Below are 27,978 nucleotides of genomic sequence, written 5' to 3' on the forward strand. Positions count from 1 at the left end.
CATGTTGTGTGCAGGGCAGGGATGAGGGAAACCTGGAAGTGAGGGGAGGAAGTTAACAGCCTTGATGGAGGATGAGCTATAAGGACTAGGGACACACAAGTTGCTCTCTGACTCTGAATAAAGAGGATTATTGCACACGGCGGCAGTAGTAGCCCAGGACTTTACATTTCTCGCACAGGTGTTGGGGGTGCTCCTTACTCTGGTCAGAAACATCCAGGCCATCCGGCTTCTCTAAAGGGCGCTGAGAAAACAAACAGAGAACCAGTAATGAGTCATAAAGAAAGTCATGAAGAAAGCAAACCCAAGCAGCACACACATAAACATCTGAGTTATGCAACGCAGTTTCTCTGGAACCAGATTCAACTCAGCTATTCGCTTAACTACTTTGGCCTCGGACGTCATGCGTATTCTTCACAGACCAGACGTGTACTAAACACAATTAGTTGCAGAGATATGGCAGCACGCCATTAGCTCTGGAAACATGAAGCACACTTTAACAACCTGGTATTAAAGAAAAAGATCCAGTATCCAGCATTTTGATCTTGATGACCTGTATGTAAATATCAGCAAACTGCTACAGCAATGACTTTCGTGGATTAATCACGAGGACGAAGGGAATCTATCTGGGGAAGCACATATCAAGGTTATTTTAACAATCTGTCTGGAACATTTTATTTGTCATCTATTGTTCTTTTCTTGTTCGGGCTTTTTCTTTCTTTCTTTTTTTCACAAAACTGCTATTTATTCAAAGTGGGAAACTAAAGGAAATCAGGTTACCATGGGTCACTACAGAGAGATATATCAGTCGTCCACTAATGAGTCTGCCAGGAAGTGTTACGACTTTACTATCGGTGCTTTAAAGACATCAGGTCCTTGAGAAAAGCTGGAAAATATGATGTATATTTTATGAGGTCCTGTCAGCAGTTAGAAGGTACAGGGTTTCAAGCCCCTGTGCTGCAGGCATCTTCCCTGTTGAAGTGTCCTTGAGCGAGAAACTCAAGCTCAGTCGAGTCAGCGCTGAAGCTGAAGTCTGAGGTCTTTCCATTTGGAGAAAGTGAAAAGAGAGGCGTAGCCGCGAGGCGGTGTTTATACGTCTGTGGGCCGATTTTGTGGCGCAACTATGCACAAAACGTTACAGATGTGTATTTGAGATTAAAAAAAATGAAGGCAGTTAGAAGATGAGAGTGGTCTGAGCAAGGGCGCTGGATGTAGGGGCTAGGAAGTGTGGAAGAGGCCATTGGCCACCCATTTTACGCCCATGGACTGATTTGGCGTCACGGTCATCCTTTGCAAGATGGTCTCTAGTTTTTTATGGTATAGTTTGACACTAAAGCAGGAATCATATATATATATATACATGTTTTGGCTTAATGGGTGTCAATCAGACAACAACAAACAAAATAGTTATATGTGGTGATATTTTTTAAAGTCTTAAGTAGTGTCTGCAAAGCTTCCACTGAACACAAGGTCAGGACAACGTCTATGTGGCCTGAAAGGCGAATCCAGGGGGACAAAGAATACCTCCTACAACCCAGTCCTCACAAAGAGCAAAGGGCCGGTCACAACAGGAAGTGGCAAAGCAGAATTCGTCCGTGTATCATGTTGGTGAAATTGGTTGTCCTTGAGGCTTGGTGACGTAGTGACTCCTCTCAGGCCTAGATAGTGAACTACTGTAGTTAGCGAGCTAACAGCTAACACACGAGCAAGCCACGTGCTAGTACATGCTAGCACTAGTCAGTCAATACAGCTCTCAGAGCTCCTTTCTATTGTCTCTGTACACATTTATTGACATTTTGTTCTCAGGATTTGACATAATTTCATTCAACAAAGAGTTCTCTGAGCTAGCAAGCTTACTAACCGTCATTTAAATAGCTTTAACTGTCAGTTAGCATGCTCGCTAGCTTAATCGTTAAAAGGTGAATTGATTGGACGGCTTGAGCAACGTAGAAAATGAATGTGTCAAAGTTTAGCGAGGTTAAACTCACCAGAAGATTTGCGGAGACTTACTTTTGCCCACTGCAACCAAATCCACTGAAATGTTACACAGCTGAGTTCAATCAGTGAGTAAATCAAGCTGTAAAAGTACAGGGGGACCAAAAAAATCTAATTTTGAAAAGGAAGGGGGACATGTCACCATCATACCTGACGGAATTAGTTTTAAACCAAAATGAATATATTCCCCACCAAATATGTTATGCATGTGGATGGGATTGTAAAATACATATTCAGGATATTTATGGGAATCCGCAGGGCCAGGAGGGAGCCTTGCTGAGAGGCTGAACTCTTTGATACTCGAGGACGCAGAGGTTAGTGGTCCGTTTCAAACGCTGACAGGGGGGAAATATGTTAAGTGGGTGACATTGCAAATGCAGGGAATTTGCTTGACTGTGTGTAGCTTTGCCACAAGACTCCAGTCCTCCACCCAGGCTTTTTTAAAAGAGTATAGTAACGTTCTTGGTTAAGATCTCACACCAGTGAAGATGCAAATGAACAGACAAAAGTAATGAGTGCAATAATAAACAATTGTAGTAAATTCAGCATTACATGTGCAACGTTTCATCAGCAGCAAGATATAGTTGAGTAATGTCCTCCTGAGCAGAGAAAGAAGTCGCTCTCCCTCTGTGTGTGTGTGTGTGTGTGTGTGTGTGTGTTGTAATCCGAGTTTTTCCTTTGCTTTGTTGACATAGTCGCCTCGTTAAGAGCCGTTGAGGGGCAATACAAACGCCCCCAAATCCCGTATACTGCACCTTAAACTTTCCATTGTCTGGAAATGATTTTGACTTCTCGCCAGACATTTCGGGTAAATTTGTCGAGCATCGTCCCTTTCCTGCTTCATTCTGTGTACGTGTTAGCGGAGTGGAGCATGGCCCTCCGTGGTATTCAGAGAACGAGCAGGGCTTCTAGGAGTAATCCTAACTTTATTTCAGGAAGTGGAATTGGAAGAATGTGGAAAAGCATAAATATTAAAAGATGAAGGGTTGAGGATAAATATATCTCTCGCTGAAGAAAGCAGAGTGGATTTTTCTCAGGCGGTCCATCGCTTTAGTCAACAGGATGAGAGGAAAATCCGAGGTTAAGCTAGAGGCAGACAGCTCAGTGTTTGCTGTTGTGAATAACACGCCACAGTATCTTGTTTAATATGAATGAACTTTTTTTGCATTATTAAATATGAGAGGAATCCCTGAAGCTGTAAGCCTCAATTATCTCAGAGGGAGTTTGCGTCTGTGAGACATTAACATTGTTTTTTTTTTTAAATATTCATTGACATTCAGGAAACAATCCAAAACTTTTATCAGTCAGGAAATTAAATCAGTTTATTCAGTGTTGGTTTATTACCAAAGAGGAACAAGCAGTTGTTAGTGGTGTGATTGTTATTCTGTTTTAATGAGGCCATCTGGAATATCCTCAAGACAATATGCAGACACGCAAACCACAGTCTGGACTCAATCTACCACTTCAACTTTTCTCTTTACGTAAAGACATCACTGCAAATTCCCAGGGAGTGATATATTGCAGGTACCTGTTTGTGTGGATAGACGTTGATGTGGCATTTGATACATTCTTGTCCCATGTTGGCCCAGGAGTTGCCACTCATCCACTTCCTCTTACACTTGGGGCACTTATACTCTCCGAAGCATCTCTTCTTTCCCTGGTAGGGTGTCAGCCCTTCACCTTTGGGTCTGGCCTGTAAAGAACAGTGTGAGTGAATAAAATGCATCCACATGTGGGGAAATGAATACTTTCAACATTCTTGACCTGATCAATTTAACTTTAGGAGTGCAGAATGTTTCCATTCATTGCTGTTCAGAGTGACATTTTTAAGAGAATCTCTTGGACGATAACGGATGTTGAGCTTTTGACAGCAGGGCGTGTCCATCCTTGTTGCGCTTGTATATTGAACTTCATCATAGCGCACACTCCTAAACACAATATTGGAACAATATGTGGCTGTGTAATTGACATTTACTTCTATTGCAGCTGTGGTAAATTACTCCTCTGATTCTCACGAGGGAGATGATTACAAACTGTCAGCCAGCCATGAAAAAGCACAAGCCTGAGGGCAATATTGTTGGGAGGAGCCGCGCCAATGACTTCATGTTGGCAACTTTATTTCGGCCACTATAACAGCCCTGGGTGAAAAGTTTTTTTCTCTAAAAGCATGCTACAGACAAACGTATTGCTGATGTCATCACAAGGGTAAATCACAAACTGTCCTCCGTCCTGCCAAAAGAAACCCAAATGTATACTGATTAGTAGGTTTGACTGGGCTTGTCATTATCAATTTGAAACCCCATCATCATAAAGAAAATACAGAAAAATCATCCCAAAACATTCCATCTGCCTCGTGTTAGTCACTGTCATCCCAGGATAGAGGTGATTTCGTAAAAAACAAAAATCTACAAAAAGTAGTGGGGAATCGTGCTATTTTGTGTCAAACTTTAAAAAAAAAAGGCTTTCATGTGCAGACGGAAATGTGATATGGCAGAAATAAGTAATCTGAATACACAGCATGTAACTGATGGCAGCCTTCCAGAAGGTTAGGAAAGTCTCTCTCTGCGTTCAAAGTGAAATCAGACCTGTCCACTCCACTCATGATTCTCCTGCAAGCCTGCAGATTCTTTTCATAATCACTTTAGCGTTGGCTGCAGATTTGGAAGGGGTGTAGGGGTGATGGGGCAGTGAGAGTGAGAGTGAGGGGTACAACCTGTATCCATGGTCTTCCCTTTATTTGTCCCAACCCATGTGTGAGTAATAGGAACTTTAATCGGGAGCATCTGGCGCCGTCCTTACAGACGTCAGCAGTTTGCACCGGCACCAGCAAGTATGAGCGGCTGTGCTTCAATCTGGCCCCATCAACAGCATGACCTCAACCCCACTGTCAGCTTCGCATCTCCCACTGTGACAGCAACGCTGGCTGGAAAATCGGACTTCTGCTGGCCTGCAGAACGCCGGTGTACACACACTGACAGGGCTGTCTTCACACAATCGTTTTGGCCGTCTCAAAGACAATGACATGGCAGCATTTTGTTGAAAATGATCTAGTTACTCGATGAGCCAACAAACATTCTGCCAATTTCAATCTTAAAAAATAAGAAAAAACATCACTTTTGAGGTTTCTGCTGCGGTAAGACTATTCAAATAAAAAAATAAATAATAAATAAATCTGATTTATTTGTTTAAAAATAAACTTTTGATCAGAGCACCAGGTGTACTACCCAGGTGGTCTGACCTTAACCCTCGTTATTCATTTGGAAATGTGAACATAGTCAAATTTCCCATTGTTCAAATGTAAAAGAAATAAGAATCTCTCCGCAATACTGCAGCCAGGACTCAGCAGGACAGAAACAGCACTCATCCTCATGACCATTCCTCTCCAGCTCCATGCTGTTTCCAGGGTCTGGCCTTTGGCTGCACGTCATGCTCCGTCTGCAGCTGAGTGCTTTCACATTAGACACAAAACGCTGCAATCAATTTGAAGATGCCTCTGATGTTCACACAGCAGATGGATTATCCATCCAGTCCAGATGAAGAAGTAGATGCAATCTTGGTGATTAGGTTGCTCAGTTGTTTCCAAAAGTGGTTAATAAAGTTTTTAAATACAAGAAAGAAGTAGCTGAAAGATGATTCATTTATTGGTCAATAGTCAGAAGATTTGTCAGTAACTTTTTTGATCGTAACGTTTTTTTTTTTTAAAGAAAACTTTCCACTGGTTTCATTGTCTTTTATGATAGTAAACTGAATGCCTTTGGGTTTAGTAGCAACCTGATTAACAGGAAATACATGTGTTACTTTTGAGTAACACCAAATTAATGCAGTTGTAAGTTGGTAAACATGCACCAAAAACAAAGTGAAAAAACATTGAATGAGCCAAGTTTTTCTGTAAATGATATCACCTCTGCCTTACATACTGCACACGTAAATATAGTTTGCACAACTGCAAAGTAATGTCCAAATAAGTCGTCTTTATTTGGACTTATAAGGCTGACTATTGTACTTTGTGACATTGTGGTCAGTTGTTTTCAGGCCATTGCAACACATTGCCTCTCATGGAGGTCTGAAGTAATAAACTTCACAAGGCACAGTTGGTATTGCACATTTTAATGGACACCCAAACACGAGGGAACAAATGCCACCACGGTTAGCTGAGGCAGGCTAAGACATTTGGGGCTAGATTCAGGGCAGCAGCTAATGACGGAAGCTTTTCTTCGCTTACATACATGCATATATACATACAAGGCCTAACTCTCCATGTACACTGGTGCAGAGGACTACAAATCAAAACCTGAGCAAATGTTTTCGTTCGGCTTGATTTCCAGGAAAATAACTTCGCTAAGTTGCCTTTAAAGCAACATTTACAAACCATTTCACAATACAAAAATACACACAGTACAATGACCGATTTACTGGATCTGCGTCATCACACCACACAAACACTCTGGAGATGAGCCTGCACAGGAGGCTGTGTTTTCTCTTCCTTTGTCTCTACAAATAAAGCCATTCAAGCTGGTGCCAGAGTAAGAGCTAAATGGACATATCGGAGCCTTTTAGGGCATTTTAGGTGTCCGTCAAGTGGAAAAACAAAGCTCTGAAACAGCGAATCGTTTGATGTAGTCCGTGCCGGGAGATGGCGAAGCCGTGTTTGTCGTATCACTTCGCCAGCGCCGGCTTTGCATTGAGTCAATGTTAGTTTATGTCCCCGAGGCTAGTGAGGTAAGGGTCAGCGTGTGGGTTGAGGACAGTGTCCACAGAGAAGACCGTGCAGCTCCACAACACACAACGAGTTGACCACATCCTCCTTTGGTCCAGATCCCAGCATGAACCCGTCATATCACACACACACACACACGCACACAAACTTTGGGTCAGTGAACTGTTAAATGAAGCATATACACACGTGATACACACATTCACTGATGCAATCTCAACATGGCCATACACAATGTCCTTCTCTCCTCTTGTCCACTTTAACACTCAGACATAAATGCAAAAACACGCACACACACACACACACTATCAACAAATTCCACATCCACAGGTTTTCATGCACTCTTGAGACACAACTGGAAAGTCTCGGCACACTGTTTCCTGCACTACTCCCACTCAGTGTTTAGCCCGGCTACAAGGACACAGATCATTCTTTGGCTTATATTGCAGGATTAATGAGCTCACAAACTGCATTAAATAGAATAACAAGAGGCCATAAAACAAAAAAAGGGACACAACCATGAGACGCGAGAGAACAAGATGAACAGAAACAGAAGAAAGCTCATTAATATTGGGAAAGAATTAACGCCCGAGTTGGACGTGAAACAGCCTCCTGCTCCTCTGGAATCACACTCCAAACATCCACACACAGAAAAGTAAAAGTGGACAAATACCACAAGCCCAACAGTCGCTCCAGCCAACTGTGGAGAGACCCTCCGATCAGCCTCTCTCAGGAGGGTGGAGAAGGAGAAAGGAGAAAGGAGAGGAGGAATTCTAAATCCAAAGCAGATGGCCTCCATAGGGGCAGAACACGAGAAACACCGAGAGCCGTCGTAAAATTGCTGCTCTGCTTTCAATTAGGCCATACATTTCAGAGAGAGAGAGAGCATTAACTAACCGCTCTAGCTTTGGCCACAACTACAGTGGATTGGACTCATTATCATGTGGAGGAATGTGGAGACGATTGTCTGGGGGGGGGGGGGGGGGGGGGGGGGGATTTTAAAGACCCATACGTTGTACAAACAGAACAATATTAGGAATTTGTTGCAGGTAGATTACCGAATTTGGAAGAGGCGTGTTTAAGTGAGCGATCCCGGTCTAGACGACACCCACTGTGAAGGGTAATTCAGGTAAAACCGTGAAATTGATTACACGGTATGCAGCCCAGGCAGCTGACTCTGAAATTGCAGTTTGAATATCATTTTTGCACACAAAACCATCTTGAAATTCTGCTCTAGTGCCCTGACCACTGGATAAAAAAGAAAAAAAGAAAGTGGTCCAGACCGCTGTCTGAGGCCTTACGGTGATCTTGCATTAGTGTTGATCTGACATTCCAGGCTAAGAGTAATGACCAGTGGACAGACACCAGACACAACCCTGAACCCTTAATCCTCTGTCTCCAGCAACAGGATAGGTTAGTTTAATATTAGACGTCCCTTCCAAGCCAAACCTAAAAGTAATCATTCTAAAAGACTGCTTCTTTCAAGGTTGTGGATATGGGATTTCATACTCACTGGTCATATTAAGGGAGACCTCTACCTACAGTTGGTTTGGGCTCCACATATTGCCCACAGTCAGTCCACAGGCAACAAATACGAGGAGACAGCGCTGACAGCCGAGCTTGGGGTTTTTATGCGAATGCTAGATGCCATTCAGCGGTTTGCCTGCCTGCCTCTATGAGAAAACAAGGGATTTGGTGGGTAAAACAACATTGAGGCTTTGGGAAAGGGTTGGTAGTAATTGTATGCAACCACTTTTCTGGCTTGCATTTGGAGCGCAGGGTCTTTGTTGGCAAATGCAGCTCAGCTTTAATATGAATAACGCCAAGTCTTTAGGTGTTTGGAATGTCTTCAAATAAACCTAAACATTTCCAAAATAGGTGGTTTGTTGGATTCATAGATGAAGAAAAAAAGACAAAAGCTTTAAGTGCAACATAAAGGAAACAGATGTGTCCTTGTGTGTAACCCTCTCTAATATAAACCGTAAAACAAAGTAACGCCTCATATCTAAGCCAAGTTTCTTTCTTCCAGTAAACAAGATTTGATATTATTTATGATAATGTGATTGTTCTGCATGATTTGGTGTTCCTATCACGTGTCACAGTAGAGTTGCTTGATCACTGACAGGTCAGTGAGTCACCGGATAAAGGAAGTGCAAAAGGAATAGCCTGAGGCTTGTTTGTCAGACCACACCAGAAACTCTTGTCGGGTCATTCGGGACAAATAATACTTTCACGGTTTATAGTGCACAGTTTGCTTTGGGTTGACCACACCACGGCAATTCAGAACATGAAAAATATGCAGAAAAGTCACATGCTTTCACACATGACGTTATCTGGTGTGGTATTCCTCTCTACATGGCACCTTGTAAAATAGAGAAAGAAAACAAAAAGCACTCTGTTTCTCAGCTAAATCCTCGCGTCCTTGACGATCACTACCCGCGTTATCTGACATCACAGCGACTTAAGATCTGAGGATGCAGTCATCAGACTGTCAGTCAGAACTGAGGGCCAAGTGAGGGCGTGCAGATGGCCACCGCTTCGAGTCTCTCACAGGAATGACACTGTCACTACCTCAGCTGTGTCTCACTGCACACAGAACAAGCATTTTTCTTATTGGCTGTTTCCGCTGCTGGACTAAACAGCCCCAATGCCATGCCAGAACCTCAGCCAGGTGCATTATGGGGACTATTTATCAATCCCACCATGCACTACAAGCTCTAAATACAGCCACTGTTTTCTGTGGGTCTCTCTTTTTCGCTGCCATCTTTCTCACCTCTCCCTCTCTCTCTAGACGGCTCCTTTGCTGGTGCAGCTGTCTCTTTCTAATGCCTGTAAAGAAAACTGGCTGAGGCTGAAAGTGACGGGAGGAACAGGTGTTGCCGTTAAGTGATAAATTTGCCTTCACTTGAGCACAATGAACCTCAGTCTATAACAACATTCTACGGTGGCCGACAAGGGCAATAAGGGGAGAGACATGCGGCAGCTTCAGAAACGATGCCAATTTAAAAACACATATAGAAAAATCCCCCAAACAATTACAACAATGGAAACGCTCTACATAGGAAAAACACGATACATTAACAGCAAACACGGTGCAACTGAAACCGATGCAAAGTCAACAACACGCACACACAACTGACACACAACGTCTGGTCGCTATCTCAGGTCAAAAATCAAGCGGATCCTCTCAGCGCTCCCCCTAGAGGCCTGGAGAACTTCCGCTGTGTTGATTGAATATCGCAGCGGTTTCTGTTGGATTTCTTTTCTTGTTTTGTGTGGTTTTGACATTGCAGAGTGTGTTTGCAGCATTTGCTGTTTTAAAATGACCTAATACGTCATCGTGCGTGATATTTGTCCACCTAATAAATGAGGACATTGTGACACTTCCGTATTTAAGATCACCACGTAATGATACTTCATAATCACTCTTCTCAAACTTTCTCAGCCTTTGCAAACAATTGCCGAGTTATTACAAAGCAAAGCCGTGTTTTTTCATTTTTCAAGTATCCCAGATAGAGCTGCCTCAATCTCGGCTCGCTGGCACGTTCCCCAAACTGCTGAGCTGCTCCCCAGCGTTCCGTAGCACTCCGATCCCTAGCTAGCATCTGGAAACCATCAGTGTAAACAAAGGAGCAGCGGAGGAGCTCAGGCCTCGCTCTGCCTCTCCGCATCCCCCAGGGCATCACTCAGAGAGCAACGCAAGCACACCAAACCAGCCCAGAACCTGTGTGTATTGCATTTCTGCATGCGCGTGAGCGCACACACTGAGCGTGTCCATGCACATATCTGTGTCTGCTCTTGTGTCTTCATCTCAGGATCTTTATTTGGTTTAGCTGCAGTCCAGAAAGACATAGATTTACAGATAGAGCGGATGGGGTTCACTCCACAATGTTAGCTCTGAGTCTTTTGGAGTTTGTGTTTGGTTTGCTCATTAAGCGTAGCATTTCTGATAAGACTTCTAATTGCTTTAATGTGGTTTCAGTTAGTGTTTTTGGCCTGAGCGGTCTGTCTGATGAATGCTGCATGGGGGAGAGTCAGGAACCTGGCTGTGGTTGAAACCAGAACTGGTTCTCCTCTGTGAAACATCAAGAAAGATCAAAGCATCAATCGGGCCTGATCCTTCTCTGAGACACAACAAGGAAATATTTCCTGAACTTTTCATTTTAAGTAACCATATATCTATCAATCATGTGGTTTGGTGTTTTTCAGTACAGCTAAAACCTCTAAAATGTGGTTCATGGAGCTTTTAAACACCGAACCTCACACTTTAGCAAACTCTATGATGCTTGTAAACACACACCACAGAGCAAAGCAGGGTTTTGCAGTTGTGTCTGCAACCTGTTACAGCAGAAAGGAAAGCTTGTTATGAGACTTTATGGACATGGATGTTTTCACCATGGACGTGGTTTTCACTTTGCTCATGCACTATAGCATTATTCCTTTTCCTGCGTAGATAATCAGGCTTACAATACTCCCAATCAACAAAAATATGCATGTGTGGCTATACGGGGCTACATATTTAGTTAGAAAACAGCAGTGACTTATGGTCGCCATAATGGTGGAGATCACTGTGGCTCGTATTCCCTCCGTTGCTTCACAGCTCCACGGCTACAACTGCTGAGATAAGCATTCTTATCTTGCAGAGTTCTCTCTAAATATAAACCTCAGCATTACACAATCGTGAACCACAATCACACACACTTTGGGTTGATGCACAAGCCACCGAGCGCACAAATGCATGCATTTATCCCACTCATGTCAACTTTTTTCTTACACAGTACAACACCAAGGCCATACAAGTGTTAATCAACATGAAGAAATGATCATTTAAACCATACGGTCTTAAAATTAGACAGATATTCGCACATAATCTCAACCTTACACTTCTGCTTATTTCTTTCATGTAAAATGTAATGAATCATATAATCTGTCCTCCACGTCCAATCATTTCCATATCACTGAGGTACATTGAGAGAAAAAGTGGTGCTTTAATAGATTTAAAGCTATCTAAATGTACTGGTTACTCAGTCACCTCATTCATTGCAAGTGTGGTGACAAGCAGAGAGCTGGCACAACAGTGCTACTTTCAAGAAGCTATTTGTAACACTTCCCTCTGACTGGGAGCTTAATATGCACACACACACACAGACACACATACACCTGACACTTCAATTCACATGTTAACTGTCAACCTATAATATTATCCATCGATAAAACAGACTCACTGACAAGGATGTACTATTTATTCTAACGCCAGTCAACAAATGGTACGTGAGCTCATTAGATATGACTTCCCATCACTAGTCAACTAGCACTTGTCTGAACCTGCATTGCACCCATGTGGGTCAGGGAGCTATTCTTAAAAAAGGTTTCATATTCGCGAAGCTCTTTATTTTAGCTATTCATATGTGCTTGACATTTCATTACACTATAAAAAGCAGTTTACTCACAATAGCACATCCCAGTTGTTTCCAAGTCTAAATGTGCCCGTGAAGCATTTGTGCATTTGCTGCATTTATCCCGTCCCAGGTCTCACGTGTGAGGGAAGCAGCAGAAACAGGGTGAAGCGAAGTGTTATGTGGCGAGGAACTATAACAACCACCGTATCTAATCAAATCCACAGCTATTTAAAAACTTCAATCTGAACAGGCAACACTTCCTAAAAGGATCACACACCCGTATTTGACCTGAAACACTGACACCAGTGCAGTCTATTTAAAGTGGACATTAATACATTTTTTAAATTAAGTTACAAGTTTTTCCATTGTGGGTTTCTGGGTTCAACCACTGACAGCACGAGTCATTATAAATGGGTTTGTTATCTCACTGTGATACAGAGAGGAGGATGTCAAGAGGACAACCAACAACTGTTTTAAAGAATAACCACAATTCCATTTCCAGCTCTGTGGGGACGCCAAAATAGTTCATTCTAGGAAATGGTCTCTGCTTGACAGAGTAAGTGGACTGTGTCTATGTACTGTATGTGTGTGTGTTCTACTGGAAGAGACAGCACACACACACACAAAATGCTTTCTGTAATGACCTTAAAACGGAACAAGATTCTAGGTTTAACATGTTCTCAGATACTGGTGAAGTCCCGTAACAGTACCGAGCTAAACGTATGTTTGGTCTGTTCTTTGACATGCTGAGATATCACACAGGGAAAAGGTAAATCAAGACAGCTGTACCAAAGATAAAACATCCCACAGCTGTCAGTCATGTAGATATGTGGAGAGGCTGTGCCAGAAAATATCAAAAAAAAGTTATTTAGTGCTTTAAAATGTCATCAATTACCCACCGAGTAAATGTAAAAGCGTATTTACAAGAGCAGCATGCTGGATCATAAACGTGTTATTGTTTCAACTCTTTTTGTGGTTGTCCCTTTCAAATAAAACAAAGTAACTGTAGGTAGGATTGCTGCACTTTTGTAGTAATAAAAATAACTTGTATGACGGAAGTAACACACTAGATGTCAATCTCCACTAAAAACAGAAAACAAAGAAAATACACCCAAAAGAGCTTTTTTTGTTTTGTTTGATAAGATTAGTTTTTCCATGTTTGTGACTTTCGACTATAGATTTTCTGTCAGTGGCTGGGCTTTAGGAAAAGGAACATAAACACATTCCAGTAGTTGGGAAACAATGCAGCTTTCAATTATTATATCGTGAAAAAATATTGGCATGGTTGACACAATATGGTGATCTGTTGCTTTAGATTAAAACAAATCTCAGCTAAGTCGTCTTTAATGATGTTATTGCATACAAATTAAATTTGGTGACCTGCAATTTGTGGTTGTTTTTATAAACTGGAGGGGGAGGTCTTGTATTATGAGTTGTTGTTTGATTCTGCCCAAGAAAATAATGAGAGGATATTTACTTTCAAGGAAACTCCTCCCAAAATATATTGATTACTCTCAAATTCCCCCTGGTGCCCAGACAGACCAGTATTATTCTAATTTCTCATCTTACTCCCCAGCTCTTTTGACGGGCTTTCTGTTCGATGCATGCAGGCAATATAGATATGCCATGTGTGCACACATGTGTTCTTGTGTGTGTAGGTCAATTTGTTTCTCCTCAGTAACAGACCCACGTCATTAGTGTCCAAGACAGCTGCAGAAGCATATCACCATGCCAGCGTGCTCTGTGCCAAAACCCTATTCCCAGATTCCTAGATTTCCAGAACCCGGCTCCCCTAATCTGCCACGGATCTCGGTGTCATGTTCTTGGATGTCTGATAGATACCCCTGAGAGTCAATCCTGTGGGTGTTTTACTTCATACCAAAAACAATCTCTTGTTTTAAAACTGATGTTTTTGACAGAATTCATTCTCCCTCTTCACTCTTCATTCATAGAAAACACAAGTACGGGCCAACTAGGCCTTGGAATCTGCCCTGGTTGAACCCAGAAGCTTGGTTCCACCGACGGCTTGAAAATGGAGGCTGCCTCTTTTTTTTTTTACAGATATAGGACAAGTTTACCATACTCCTACACTCACCCTATTTACAGGGCGCTACGAGCTAATGCTAAGTGGGGCCGTGGGTGTGAATTCCCGCCCCCCCCTGCCCTCTCCTAGCCTTGGACTTAGCCTCAGTCCCACTAATCCCAACGAGTTGTGCAGCTGCACAACAGCATTAGGTTACCAGTTCAGTGAATGACAAGAGCAGGTTTGGCGGTGGACCGGGGGGCAAACAGAGGTGCACACAACATCTTGTCGTCTGTCACAGGAAGTTCATGCTTCTGCTGTCTATGTTTGCATGTATGAGCCTGTGGTGGATGTGTTCCTGAGTGTGTGTGTCTGTATATTTCAGTAAGTCCCTCTGCCAGATATACTGCACACGTGTGTTGCTAATCTCAGTGGTACTTGGTGTCAAATGCTATATTGGACCTATGGCCCTATATGGTTTCTCAGTGCTCTTGCTATGAAGGCTCTTTCTCTGTATAACTCCTCAAAAATAAAATGCGTTGACAGGTAGTGGCCACATCTGTGTTTTTTAACAGCGAGAACGGCGGCCTATCCGCTATGACACTATGACAAGGGAAAAGTTGTCCGATACAAGATGTCTCCAGCATCCCTGATAAGCCTGATCTGTTTACATGGCAGTCCCCACTCACTCTCGGAGACAGACGCTGGGCCTTCGGAGCCTTTGCTGCGACTGGAAGGAAGATCAGGGGTCACCCTGTAAAAACATTCCCATGGCTCACCTCCCCCCGACCCTCATCCCTGCCAGAAACTTTCCCGACACACTACAGGGCAGTGCGTACAGACAGAGCGGAGGGACAGAAAGTGTTTCTAAATGACATGCAGGGTTGTTTTTTTTACAGTAAGTGAAGGGGGCAGTCACCAAAAAATCTATTTTCACTTGAAAGTTACAGGAGCGCTGCATGAGACCTACAATTAAACTTGAGTTATAGAAAACACATCATGACCGTAACAAAGTGGGTAAATCTAATAGTACAATTCTAAAAGTATTTTTCCTTGACAAACATCTTTCTCGTGCTCGTTCATAAGGTATCCACATACCTTATGAACTAGCACTCCAAAAGCACAAAAACATGTCTGCACCAACGTTGCTCACTTCTACTAAGTACACATAACGTCACTTATTGACCACAACTGTGTTTTAAGCAAAGGTCAACACAGTCCTGACTCCTGAGAGCGATGGAGCTCCATGGGTTTGCCTGCCAGAGAAGGACATCAAGATACGTACGCATAATGAGAGAGCGAGAGAAAACAAAGTTACATTAAAACCACAGAAGAGGCCCCTATAGTCTATATGTTGACATATAGACAAGCAGACTATATAGGGCCGCCTGTATGGTTTGTTGTTGCAATTCCAACAAGATCCAAGGCGCTATCCAAACATACTCGAGTCTGACGCCCCACTGTAATGCAGTGAGGGCCCTGCTGGGGGAACAATACAGGCCTGCCTTCCTGACCTTTCTGTCTAGCAGATCTTACAGACATACAATGACTGCCTTAATTACCAGCCTCCATTCCCACCACTTGGGCTTTCCCCAATGGTGCCCATTCAGAACCGCAGTCTCTCCCTAAGGTACCCATTCAAGGGCGACACAAAGCCAGCAGTGTCAGTCCCTGATCTCTTGACACCAAACCCAGTCCTGTGTGCCAGCACTCGCAGCTTCACAGTGTCTCTGCCTGTCCGTCCGGTTGTCCGTCCTCTCTGTCAGTCTGTCTCACATCCCTTAAGGATCTCTGTGGTTCATGTGACAAGAATCGGTGCTGCTATGAGGAGCAATTAGTTCGACCGCGTAGCGATCAACCCTGTAGAGAGAGGCATGATGTTGAGTTGCCAGTCTGATGTGAGTGCATGAGTCCGGTGGTTTGGTGTGTCGAACTCCAAATCCATTTCACCCTCTACTTTTTTCCGGCTCGCTAATTAAAGTTTAAGTGGAGAAAATGGTAACCGCTGTAAGGTGTAGAGGATAATGTAAACACTTCATGTAAAGTGTCTGTAAGTAGAGAAGCTTAATCAGGTAGTTTGAATTCCAATTAGCTGCGATATTCAGCTGTAAAAGTGGTTTGGCAATTAGTCCTTTAGTATTTAAGTTTTATACAACAGCATGAGAACAAAAGATTTAACCTGAACCCAAAATGCTGCATCTGCGGCTGAAAATAACACTTTTTATCGTTATTGATTCATCTGCAGATTATTTTCTCAAGTTATTGAATGATCATTTGGACATCACATAACAGTGAAAAGTGCCCATCATGTTCCAGAAGCCGTAAAGGCATACAGTTTACTGTGTAAGGCCAGGAAATGCAGCAAAATATCCAATTTGAGAGGTTAGAACCATCAAAAATGGACATATATTGTATATATATGGGGGGGACATTAACATTTACTATGAGCTAACAAAACCCTCTGGCCCTGGTATGCTAACAGGACATCATGCTGTCGTGAAAATCTGATCCCTTACCCTCTGATCCCTCCATCCTGTTCTAGTTCCTGAGGCCTCAGTGTATGGCTGCTGACCCCCATGACACTGTAGTTGTGTTAAGAACGCCAGTTAAAGTGCTGTTACTGTACAAGTAATTGCTAAAGTTGTTGCCATCATTCTTTAGTGCCGTCATTTTTCTAACAGCCTGATGTTTTCGTGGACTGACATGCAGTAGAGAGGTACTATAAGACATAAAGAAAATAATAGAGGAAGCACATAAAGAGACTAGATTCTCAAATGAGTGGTGACCTGGTTTCTCTCATGCTGCAGAGACAAGCTTACATAAGGCATTGTGAGGAGCAACTGCCCCAAACACGTTATTGTTTATTTCCTTGTATTAACTCCATCCTTGCAGTGCTGGCTCGGCAGAGTCACAGGACAAATATTCATATAACAAAGTATTATATCAGAAACTCCAACTTAAGCACAATTTAGAAAACACACCCTTAGTTTGAAGCTAAAGAATACACTAGAAAGAAGCTTAATTACATCTTTTGATCGAGGAAAAGATGAGAGCTTTATGTCAGTTTATTGTGTCTTCACACAACTCTCTCCGGATGAGTTTGGAGCTTCCATTGTCATTTCACCGTTTTCCAGCATTTAATCCGAGAGCAGCACTAAACTCACCTGACTACGGTTCATGTAACAGTGCAACGCCTCCCAGAGATGGGGTTATAGGTGTCACGGTTAGCAAAACAGGAAGTGGTGCGATTGTTGTCTCAGCAAAAACTCAGAGGAAGAATGGGATTTCTGTACAGAACACAAACCAGCTGGCAGGAAACCGCACTTTTATCATTCTTTTAACTTTGATTTCCTCTCAGGGGAAGTGCCCTCTCCCCTTTCACTGGCTCTCAACTCTTGTGCCAATGTGAAGCTTCGGAACTATACCCTCTCTGTGCCTGACGGAGCTCCATGCCACGACAGTGACACATCCAAACTCACGGCCTGCCACAACAGATAACTGCAGCCATGTCAGAGTTGGCCCCGTGGGCACAGAGATCACGGGGCTAAAATGTGAAACATTGTCTCATGACAAATGTTGAAGTGTGACTGCGGTGTTGAAAGATAGTTTATTGACAGGGTTAACAAACTGCAGGATGCATAAAAAGAGAGAGAGAGAGAGAGAGAATGAAACAAAGACAAGACAGAAAACAGCTGCTGGAGGCAGAGGAAAATGTAAATATATGATTCCCCTAAAGATATCTTTCAGTAAAGGCAGCAGGTTTGTTAAATAGAGATTAGAAAAGCTAAAGGACAGATGTTGAATCTATGTTCTTTCTCCTCCGAGGAACATTAGCCTCCAGGGGACAGCTAACGTCTCTGTCTACGTTAAGCCCACACAATCTGTTGAACTAGTGAATAATCAGCACTGTACTAACTATCAAACAGCGCAATCGAGCTATTGTAGACAATTTAACAGCATGTTTCCAATACAAGATTTGACAAATGTTTTGTCGGAGGCTTGAGGCGGAGCTGTTCTGAATTTGGAATAGAAACTGCACATAGGAATGTTAAACCGGACTTCAGATTATGCTGCTTTTTTTGTTGATTGAAAAATTTGAATTTTACAGGAAGCTACAGGTTAGGAACCAAATTGTCTGCAAAGGGAGAGACACTCGTTTTGGCTGAAATACCAGAGCCAGCTGGGAAAAAACAACAAAGTTGCCCACAAGCTAGGCACTTAAACTGTTCCAGCTGAAAGGCCAACAGTATAACACCATGGGAGCACTTGCACTTTTTTTACGAATAACAAATTACTCGTACCCAAAACACTTGGACAGGAAAAAAAATAGATGTTGTGGGTATCCTCAAGTATTTATTTTGTGCCCCAAACACTTAAACCTGTTTATTCTATTCTACACCCCTTAAAGTCTTGCTCAGAATTAATTTGATTGAGAAAAGTTAGAGAGACTCATCTTCAGACCTCAACCTGATTCAATTAGAACTTTAATTGCCAGCCGTGCCAGCGTGTGACTAGTATTGTTTTCACCTTGCGAGTCTGTGTGTGTCATCACGGTAAAATGTGCTCCTGGAGACACCTACTGTTGCAGGAACTACAACAGAGATGCTTTTGTGTACTTTGCCAGGTGTTTATATGTCTGTGGACAGATTCTGACAAGGCGATAGCGTCACAATCACGCAAGATAAAGACATGATTTATAGATGTGTAGTTGCGATCAAAATGAAGGCCGTGTTGGTAGGTGGGTGGTCCGAGCAAGGGCGCCGGAAAGAGGTTAGGAAGTAGGGAAGTGGCCCATTTGCTCCTCTAAGATACTTGTTTTCCAAGAGTGAAGCACACAGGTACCGCTGTGAAATTATAAACTTGTGTGTATTTGACACATTACCGCTCTACTCTACCCACATCACCTAGTACAACAACAAACTGAAACATAAAAAACAAAGTGGTTGCACAATTATCCCAGCATGACTGCTAAGCAATTCGGCAATGGATCAGTGCTCCGTCGAAGGCAAAGTGGAGGATTTAAAACCAAACAACAACCGCTGGTGTAGTCAAAGTGGGCCGCAGTAATGACGAGTCATTACGTTTATCACCACAACCAAAGAAAAAAAGCGCACATTTTGTCAAGTCACACATTACTCAGAGTGCGATTTGCCTCTGGTGTGAAGAGGCCCTCACTTCACAGCTCGCCTCAGGTCTCCGTGTTGACACTGTTATGGGAGATTATGGTGACCATTTGTCACAAAGGACAGACTGCTGCTGAAATTACCACCACCTGAGGTGTGAGGTCCATCGGTTATTGGCATATGGTCACAGATACAGATCAGATGCATGCAGGAGGAGGACTGGTTGACAGGGACTGGGATGAGAGGAAATGGCAGCACTTGTACTTATCAAAAAGAGTTCCTTTTGAACTCCATCCTTATGCAATAAGGAGAGCACAGTAACTTGAATGATTCAGTTAAATATCAGCATATATATATATGTATGTCATTGGACACATTTTGGTCCATGTCAACTTCCTGTAAACATTGAGCCAAGTCAGATATAACTACAGAGATAAGTAGAGGAGAGGTCAAAGGAAGAACGAGTAAAGTCTGACATCGATATATATATTTATATATCGATATGTGTGTGTGTGTGTATATATATATATATATATACACATTTTTAAACCCCATTGAACAAAAGACACATTATTATGCTCTGTATGTGTATCAATGAGCTCTATGTCTCTGTTATACACAGTCAATTTGATGTTCTTGGTCCTGCTCTTCTGTACAAATGGATACATACAGCACATTCCATGATTAAGTCATTGGCGTAATGCGTGATGAATTCAATTTGTCACACGGCGGGCCAAAAAAGACAAATCTGTCCGTCGCCATGGTCTTGTTCATCCGTATCTATGCAATCTAAGCAATGACAAATATGCAGACGCCTCAAACACGTTCATCGTGCAGTGGCCTGTAAAGCAAAAGTTCAACATTTTGGGGAAAATGCTTAGTAGCTTTCTTGCTGAGCGTTATATGAGATTGATACATCGGACATGTCAGTTCATTTAGTATGAGTTCACAGGCAGCCGCTGGTTAGCTTAGCTTAGCACAAAGACTGTAATCAAGGGCAAACAGCTGGCATGGCTCTGTCCTATAAAGCTCACTAATTAACATATCTCCTTTGTTTGATCCTTAGAAAAGTCAAATAAAAGAATAAATCTTCTCATCTAACTTGTGGCAAGAAAGCAAATAAGCATGTTTCCCAAAATGTCAAACTGTTGCTTAAAAGGCCCAGAAACATATTTTCTCACCCAGCTTCTTACAATAAGCTCCTACATGAACATTTGTTTGAAACAGCTTTATTTCTTTATATATTTTGTTTGTGCTTTTCTCACTGGCTTGAAGTGGGCGGGATATCATACATCACTTTGCTCGGGACAACATTTGAATATAAATGACGGTTGTAGGATTGTCCTGATGGGAGTTTCTTTATTTATCATTGTGTAACGTAAACTTTGATTGTTGCACTTTTAGAAAAGGAAAAAGAGAAATAAAAAAAAACATGTCCAGGAAAATATAATTCTGAAGGACTGAACCAGGGGAATGCATTGCGACCTGGAATGGGGCATAGTAACTCTCAGAGACGCACATAAAACACACACACAGCAGCACACACACAGCAGCACACACACAGCAGCACACACACGGCAGCACACACACAGCCAGCGGCAGCAACAGCCACCCCCACATACCCACAAACCTGCATTCCGGCGAAGACATTTTCCATGAGTTAATCTTTCTATAGGGAGACATAGCAAGACGATGTCATTCAATCATTTTGATCACTCAGACCAGAGGTGGGGCCAACTGTTGAGAGGATTAGTCCAGTGAACAGAACCAAATCATGAGTGCAAGTGGAAGACATCTTGGAAGGGGGCCAAAGCGTGGCAGTGAGGGGCATTCTGCTCATAACTGGGGGAGCGACCTCATTTTCCGAATAAAAGCCAGTTTACATAACACCTCTCTCCCCATGACAGGGCGCATTGGGCAGCTGCTGCCAGGCCTGTGGCTTTCACTCAACTACCAAGAGTTCCCTGAAAAAATGTATTCTCTCAGCACAGCCACAGGCTTCCTCCGTGTGATTCCAATATTAACATGTTATAACTAAAAAAGCTCTTAAATGGCAAGTAATGGATAAACACTTTGATAACCTCAACTATTTAATTGCCTGTCTCTTATTCTCTCAGAGCCAAGCAGTGGAAGGGAGAGGGAAACCATTGACCACAGTGACTAAGGTAATGGATCCACCACTGACTAAATTCTTGTCTCTCCTTCAGCTGCGAAAAAGAAGTCAACTTTGGCAGAGGTAAGGTGGTTTCAAAGCATATAAACAGATACAAGGAAATCTAAATCCAAATGTATATTGTAAAAAAATCACAGGATTCAGTCAACACATTTGAACCTCGTCAAACACTCAAACAATTTTTTTTTCAAGTCTCAATTGACAACAGCTAATCGCCGGCCTTATATTATGATTTAAAATACCTTTTCCCTTTTTCCTTTCCCTAGTCATAGCACAATAACACATGTTGTGATGAAGTAAAAGACTGTACAAATCATCAGAATGTGATTCTCCATGCCGGACCTGGATGACATACTTAGCAGCGCTCTGCGAAGCAGGAGCCTCTGTTTTCATTGGCAAAGCACCGCTGAACAGTACACACTATTAGCAGGGACACATTCATCCTCACATGCATTCCAGTGCAGGCAGATACCAGAAACGCCGAGAGCACACGAGTGCTCACTGCACCTTGTGAAACAGAGTTACGATAATGTAGGACAAGAAAATATTGTTCGGAAAATGACTCACGTCTCGGCTAATAGGTCATTTGAACACTCTTTTGCCATTAAAAACAATGTTTCCGATTGCAAGGCATGTGCCACGTCTGTTATTTGGGTCCTCGGCTGGTGAAGTAAGGAGAGGCACGTAATGACAGGTGACTGGGCAATAGTGTAAGTGATGTAACACAAATGGAAGGTAAATTTACGGAGGGGAAAAAAGCCCAGGAGAGACCTAAATAACTGACATGGTGTTGAACTGTGGAGGTGCGGAGGCCTTTTGGAGACTTTTCTGCTTTCTGAGTTACTGTTGGCAGTTTAACGAACAGCTGAAATATAAACCAGAAGACGGCTGAGTGTGATTTTGAGGTCCGCCCCTCAATGCTTACATCTACAGCATGATTGATTTCACAGCCTTTACAGTGACAACCTTTTCATTTCCGAATAGCACAGTGAAGAAGATCAGTTCAAATGTACACAGCGGGTTCGAGAAAAGGCGATAAACACACTAGATGACGTATTACTTAATGCACCCCTGCTCCCACATTGAGTATCAGTATCATTTGATCATCACGTCAACAACTACAGCATTACATGAAGGGAAAAACAAAGACCCAAACAAAGACCCAAAATTCCCGTTGGAGTTGTCAATAGATGATCTAATTCCCTCACATTGCAGCTTGAAGCTGTCCAGGAGATATTTCATCAGCACACAGGTCATTTACAGACCTCCCGAGACCAGTCATCATATGTCATAAAGCAAGTCAAAGCATTTTAATCTCACATCTGCTCCTCATTACTATTCCATGCAAAAGAAACTCAGGGCTGGGCTTAGACTATTGCACCTCACCCAAGAAAAGGGAGAGAAGAAATAGGAGAGAGAGAGAGAGAGAGAGAGAGAGAGAGAGAGAGAGAGAGAGAGAGAGAGAGAGAGAGAGAGAGGGGAGATTATAAAGCACCGTGAGTCCAGCAAAATAAGTACACTGTGTAAAGATCCCACAATTCCGAGGGAAAGTGACATTGTGTTCTTCCTATGAAATCAGATCACTTCCAGGCCACGGTCCCAGCAATGGTGTTTGCCTTTTACAAGGCGCTATATAACACCACAATAACAGATCCACCACAGAAATGTCATAGTCCAATCCTTCTTCAACAACTCCTGCAAACTCTACATCACTCTACTTAGGCTATAGTTCCCTCGCATGAACACAAAACTCATAAGCACAAGTTCTTAATTCTCTCATTTAGATGTTGAGTGACCGCACACCTGCATCAACCTGTAGCAGCCACTCAGGCTCCCAACCAGGGCCTTATTCTTAAAATAGACATTTCTACCCAGACCTGATTGAAAGTAAATTGGCAAGGATCATTCAAAACCCAAAATTCTCCAGGTGCTCTCCAAGATGAGTTTAGGGAACAACTGCTGAGACCCAATTTGTCACACATTAGTGTGCTCCTAACCTGCAAATGTCATTTTTGTGGATTACTTTATCTTTAGTTCCATGTCAGAAAAGACATTTTCTGTATTAGTTAATGTTTTTGGTTGATTCTAGAAAAGCATGCTAACACGATGATCCAGTGAAATGACAGTTTCACCTTTGACCCTCGAACTAGTCCTACACGTTAATTCATTGTGGTTATAACGGTTGATTTCTTGTGGTGTAATGCTGTGGCAGTTAAGATGCACACTAGCACACACACACTCACACGCGCACACATGACTACAGAAGACAGAGGCCAGCCTGTTTAACAAGTAGGTCAGACCAGAGCCAAAGACGGAGAGAGAGAGAGAGAGAGAGAGAGGCATTGGCCGGAGCAAGCACCGCTTTTAGTGCCATCATTGGCTTGTAGATGAAAAGACACTGAGGAAGTCTAAAGTCACACAGTTATGGCAATACAAGCTATTTGTGTCATCTCAAGAGTTAGATTAAGGGAAATATGCGTGCTACGAGTCTCACCTGAGGGCAGTCTTTGATGTAATGGCCCTTGTTGAAGCACAGGTGGCATAAGTAGTTGGGAGGGGGTCTTTTGTTTGGTTTTCTTGGCTCTGAAGAAAGGGAAAGGTCTGAGAAATGGTCCGTCAGGGAGTTGAGTCCATCCACGATGTTGTTCAGGGAGCCATAGGGTGACACATTCTTATACACATTGTTGTTTAAGGCCTGAAAAGCAAGAAGAACATCAGAAAAGGTTCAGTTTTAATTCTTCTGTCTATGACTTGTCATGTATCATGTATTTCGAATAAGATATAGAACATTCTTGAAGACCTTCACACTCAATTCACATAGAATTCCCAACTCTCCGTTTCGTAAAGCACAAGTTGTTAAGTTACAGTTTGCAGGAAAGCATAGAAAAAAGCATAGAAAAAAACAGAAAATATAGCATTTCTGGTTTTGGAGTGTTAAAAATGCTGAGATTAATCACCAGTTTTCTTTGAGAGCTCTCTGTCCTATTTTCTGTTGCACCAAAAAATACCCTCCATGATCATTTCTCTCATTAAATTCAGAACATCTGGCGAGAGGCCCAGCTGTGCTCATGAGCTGGAAAAGTACTGAGCATGTCCACAGAGAAAGACAGGACTTTACAGAGGGATGACTCATGGTAAACAAGATGGGAGGCATGTTCCCTCGCCAGCCTGTGGAACATCAGCAATGTCACCATGCACTGTTGGCGGTAAACTAGCCATGGTCAGTGTTTGTAGTCTGCTCGGAGCCACAGAGCGCAGCGTTGCATGCCACAGGGCCCAGTGAATTCATAGAGGGTGCCCTCTGAATATTAAAAACAGGGGAAGCATGGGCTGCAGGCCCTTATTTCCCTTCTCGTTTGTGTCTTCCTCTGTTTAAATACAATCCAGAAGCGACAGACAGGGTTTGACCTCTGGGTGAAATAATGTTGATTTTAGCACAGGCTTTCTTTATTTTCAGATGGTCAGGTAATTAGCCCCTGTTGACAAGTTGCTAAACAAACAGTCCAACTTGTCATCTGCCTTGACATTTAATAGTTTTACTAGACTGATGACAAATAATTGAGACACCGCCCACATGTGAAAACATCAGTGAGTGCATATGAAAGCCACATATAAACTCTTCCTCCTCCACAGGTTTATGTCTGGGAAATATGTTGCTATCAACATTGAATGTTGGATAGCACATAAACCTTAGACTTGGCAACTTGGCCAGGGCTGAAAGCCAAATCTTTATCTGCGGGCTGTGAGATTGTCTTGCTAACCAGCTCCAGCTTTAAAACTCATGTTCATTTATTACATGTAGTCGTCGTAAATCAAGTACTACGGCTCCGAACTTTCTCAAGTTTTCCATCTGCCATGTGTTTTAGCTCTGTGTATTATATTACCTCTCCTTCAGGAAGCGTGCATGTTTGTGTGTTTGTTCAACTTAAAACCGAATGCAGGTTGTAAAATTATTTTAAGAAATATAAAACAGGAAACTTTTCTCAGTTTATGCTCCTCTCCCATTTCTTCGGTTTGGCCTGAAACGTCCTCCTGTCAGCCCAAAGGAAACTGATTTCACACACATCTGCTAATGGTGGAGAGAGAGTTTGTTTATTTTCTTGTGTCCGTGTGAGTGAGTGATGAGTGAGTGAGTGAGTGAGAGACTCAGCAGGAGGTCGTGTGTGTATGTGTGGCGATGGATGTGCATGTATGCGTTGGCCAACACAATGAGAACTAAACTGGTATCATTACCAGTCAGTGCGTGTCCAAGTGAGCTGGACAACTGTAGCAGATCTTTGTCTATTTCCACAGGGCCAGGGATGAGGTGTCACACTGCAGGGGTTAATCACACGCCGACATGTTTAAACCAGGACTGTGGTGACTGATTTAAGGTAGAATAAATGACTTTGGGGTTAGATTAACCTAGAATGGTTTCAAAAGTCACATAAAGCGGTCAGCGGATCAGGCTGCGGTAAGAATACTTGGAAACCACAAAAGTTTCCAATCAACAACCAATTCATTAATTTATCATTATTCCACTTTAAGTGGACTGTTGTGTGATCCTTCGCTGCAAAAACGACTCCATTTTCACATTACTCATCTCATCATCAAATCTCTGCAGTGGTTTATTTTACTTGGCTTAGCCAGTATCGTAAGTTGCAAAATGCCCCCAAAACCCCCCCCCCCCCCCCCCCACCCCACCCCTTAAACTGTTTCCAGACTGTATGTGTTCCCTCAGTTTGAAACACTTATACTCATGCGGATTGAATGCCATTACACAATTGCGTGTAATGTATAATGTGCACACCCAATTTCCAGAGGACTGTTTCATGTTAAATGACTTCAAAGGGCCTCTATGGTTACCACCATAATAATGGACACTGGCTCTAGATGGTGGATACACCATCCATCCACTACTTCAGTTTCCTGAACACAGAGCAACACAGTAAACTCAACTGCAGTGTAATCAACACACTGGGAGGCATGCTGTATCGTCTTTACACTACCACTTTGACCGCAGGATGTGATCAGTGTTCTGTGTGTGTGCGCTGTATATATGTATGTGCGAGTGTGGTGGTGGGGCTCCTTTTTGCACAGTATAGTCTGCAGTATCAGGTTTGCCCCCCCCCCCCTGCACACATTATCAGCATGTTTGTCCCTAAAATTACACTCAGCTACAAAAATAGACAATATTCAAACACGGATTGATTTTGTTTGCACAACCTGGTCTATTTGAAGAAGTCAGAAGGCAGCAGACCTCAGCAGGAGGCTGCAGTGGCCCGCTCTTTCCAGACAGAGGCGTGCAGGGGGATATATTTCCATCTGTGCTTCTTTACCTCTCTGATCACAGACATGTCGGATTCAAACACCTTTAATTTGAACCATAACTCATCAGCATCATGAAAACACACTGATTTACCCCAGATTATTAAATGACATTAGCCTGGAACGGGAATGTAATTTTAGCTATCGAACTATCTAGTGAAATCTTACTTGCTTATTTAAGCTTTAATCGGCTTAAATTTATATTCCCCCCAAACATATTGCAGTTAGAGTATAACTAAGGTGCTCATAAGTGAGTTTGTAGTGACACTGCCTTACTGATAGTAAGACAGTGCCACTATAAAGTATATCCATGATTTATTCCTTTATTTGCAGTGATATTTACAGCAGGATAGCTACTTCTTGTGTTGTATAAATTAGACAATACTTGACCAATAAAGTGTTTTTCAACAATAGTCAAATGGATAATACCCTGACATGTTGATTTAATAAGACTCATTAATTGTCCATATTAGAAATATCATGGCGGTTATGCATATCCCACCAGAATAGCCCATGCTGTACATGCTGAAACATTTGCGGCACAGACGTGCAACAATCCACTGATCAACCAACCCAACTCGGATTCTTACTATGAATTCAACCACCAATCTGACAGTCGGAAACACTCTCAGATATATAAATATACATATAAATATACATATATGCTGCATGCCATCTTTCACCTCATTCCGCTGCAGCTGAAAGAAGTTGTTGAGATAGTTGGAGTTCAGGGAAGAGCTCAAGTCCGCCGCTGCGGGAGTCTTGCTGAAACCGAGATCCGGATGGGAAGAGTTGGGTTCGGGTCTGAATGCGTCAAAGGCGCTGGTCTGGTGGGGGTCTTGCAAGGAGAGATAGACCCAGTTGAGAAGTTGCGCAGGCTGGTACACGGAGGCACTCGTGTCTATGGCAGACAACAAGCTCATCTTTCAATTCAAAGGTCTAAACTGGGTTTTCCACCGCTGTTTCTTGGACTGGTCTCAACTCTTTTGCCTTTTCTTGCTTTTCGTTCCCCGGCAGATGGCAAGTGCTCCTTTTTTCTTGCCGAAAGGGGCCCTGTCCTCCTCACGCCGGGAGCCTCGTCCCAGTCAGATGTTACTCAACAGTCATTGCGCTAACATGTCAGTATAGAAAGTTTTTCCCCCTGCTCCCCATGGTCCGCTATCTGCCTTTATTGCAGCGGGGCAGAGAGAGACTCTTTGGATATGTAATGAGGACGGCCCTGCGTCACCGAGGACGCGGGCCAATCA

The 27,978-nt window shown here is 42.8% G+C and overlaps 1 protein-coding gene across 1 annotated transcript; it reads right to left on the reverse strand.

Annotated features, from left to right (window-relative positions):
• Positions 1-27,858, reverse strand: zcchc24 (zinc finger, CCHC domain containing 24). Its single transcript, XM_079168773.1, has 4 exons — positions 27,415-27,858; positions 23,919-24,119; positions 3,521-3,685; positions 1-241 (listed from the first exon to the last, which is right to left on the reverse strand). Exons 1-4 carry the CDS (start codon positions 27,652-27,654, stop codon positions 128-130), a joined length of 720 nt encoding a protein of 239 aa, XP_079024899.1. The 5' UTR covers positions 27,655-27,858; the 3' UTR covers positions 1-127.
• Between the last annotated feature and the right edge of the window lie 120 nt (positions 27,859-27,978).

This window comes from Pholis gunnellus, assembly GCF_910591455.1.
Source record: "Pholis gunnellus genome assembly, chromosome: 11".
In the NCBI taxonomy this organism is placed as follows: Eukaryota; Metazoa; Chordata; class Actinopteri; order Perciformes; family Pholidae; genus Pholis; species Pholis gunnellus.

Excerpts from the sequence above, each read along its gene's own strand:
- zcchc24 (XM_079168773.1), bottom strand. The coding sequence starts at position 27,654 with ATGAGCTTGTTGTCTGCCATAGACACGAGTGCCTCCGTGTACCAGCCT. Across the intron at positions 3,686-23,918 it reads ACATCAAAGACTGCCCTCAG|GCCAGACCCAAAGGTGAAGG; the intron begins GTGAGACTCGTA and ends TGTTCTTTACAG. Across the intron at positions 242-3,520 it reads ACGTCTATCCACACAAACAG|CGCCCTTTAGAGAAGCCGGA; the intron begins GTACCTGCAATA and ends TTGTTTTCTCAG.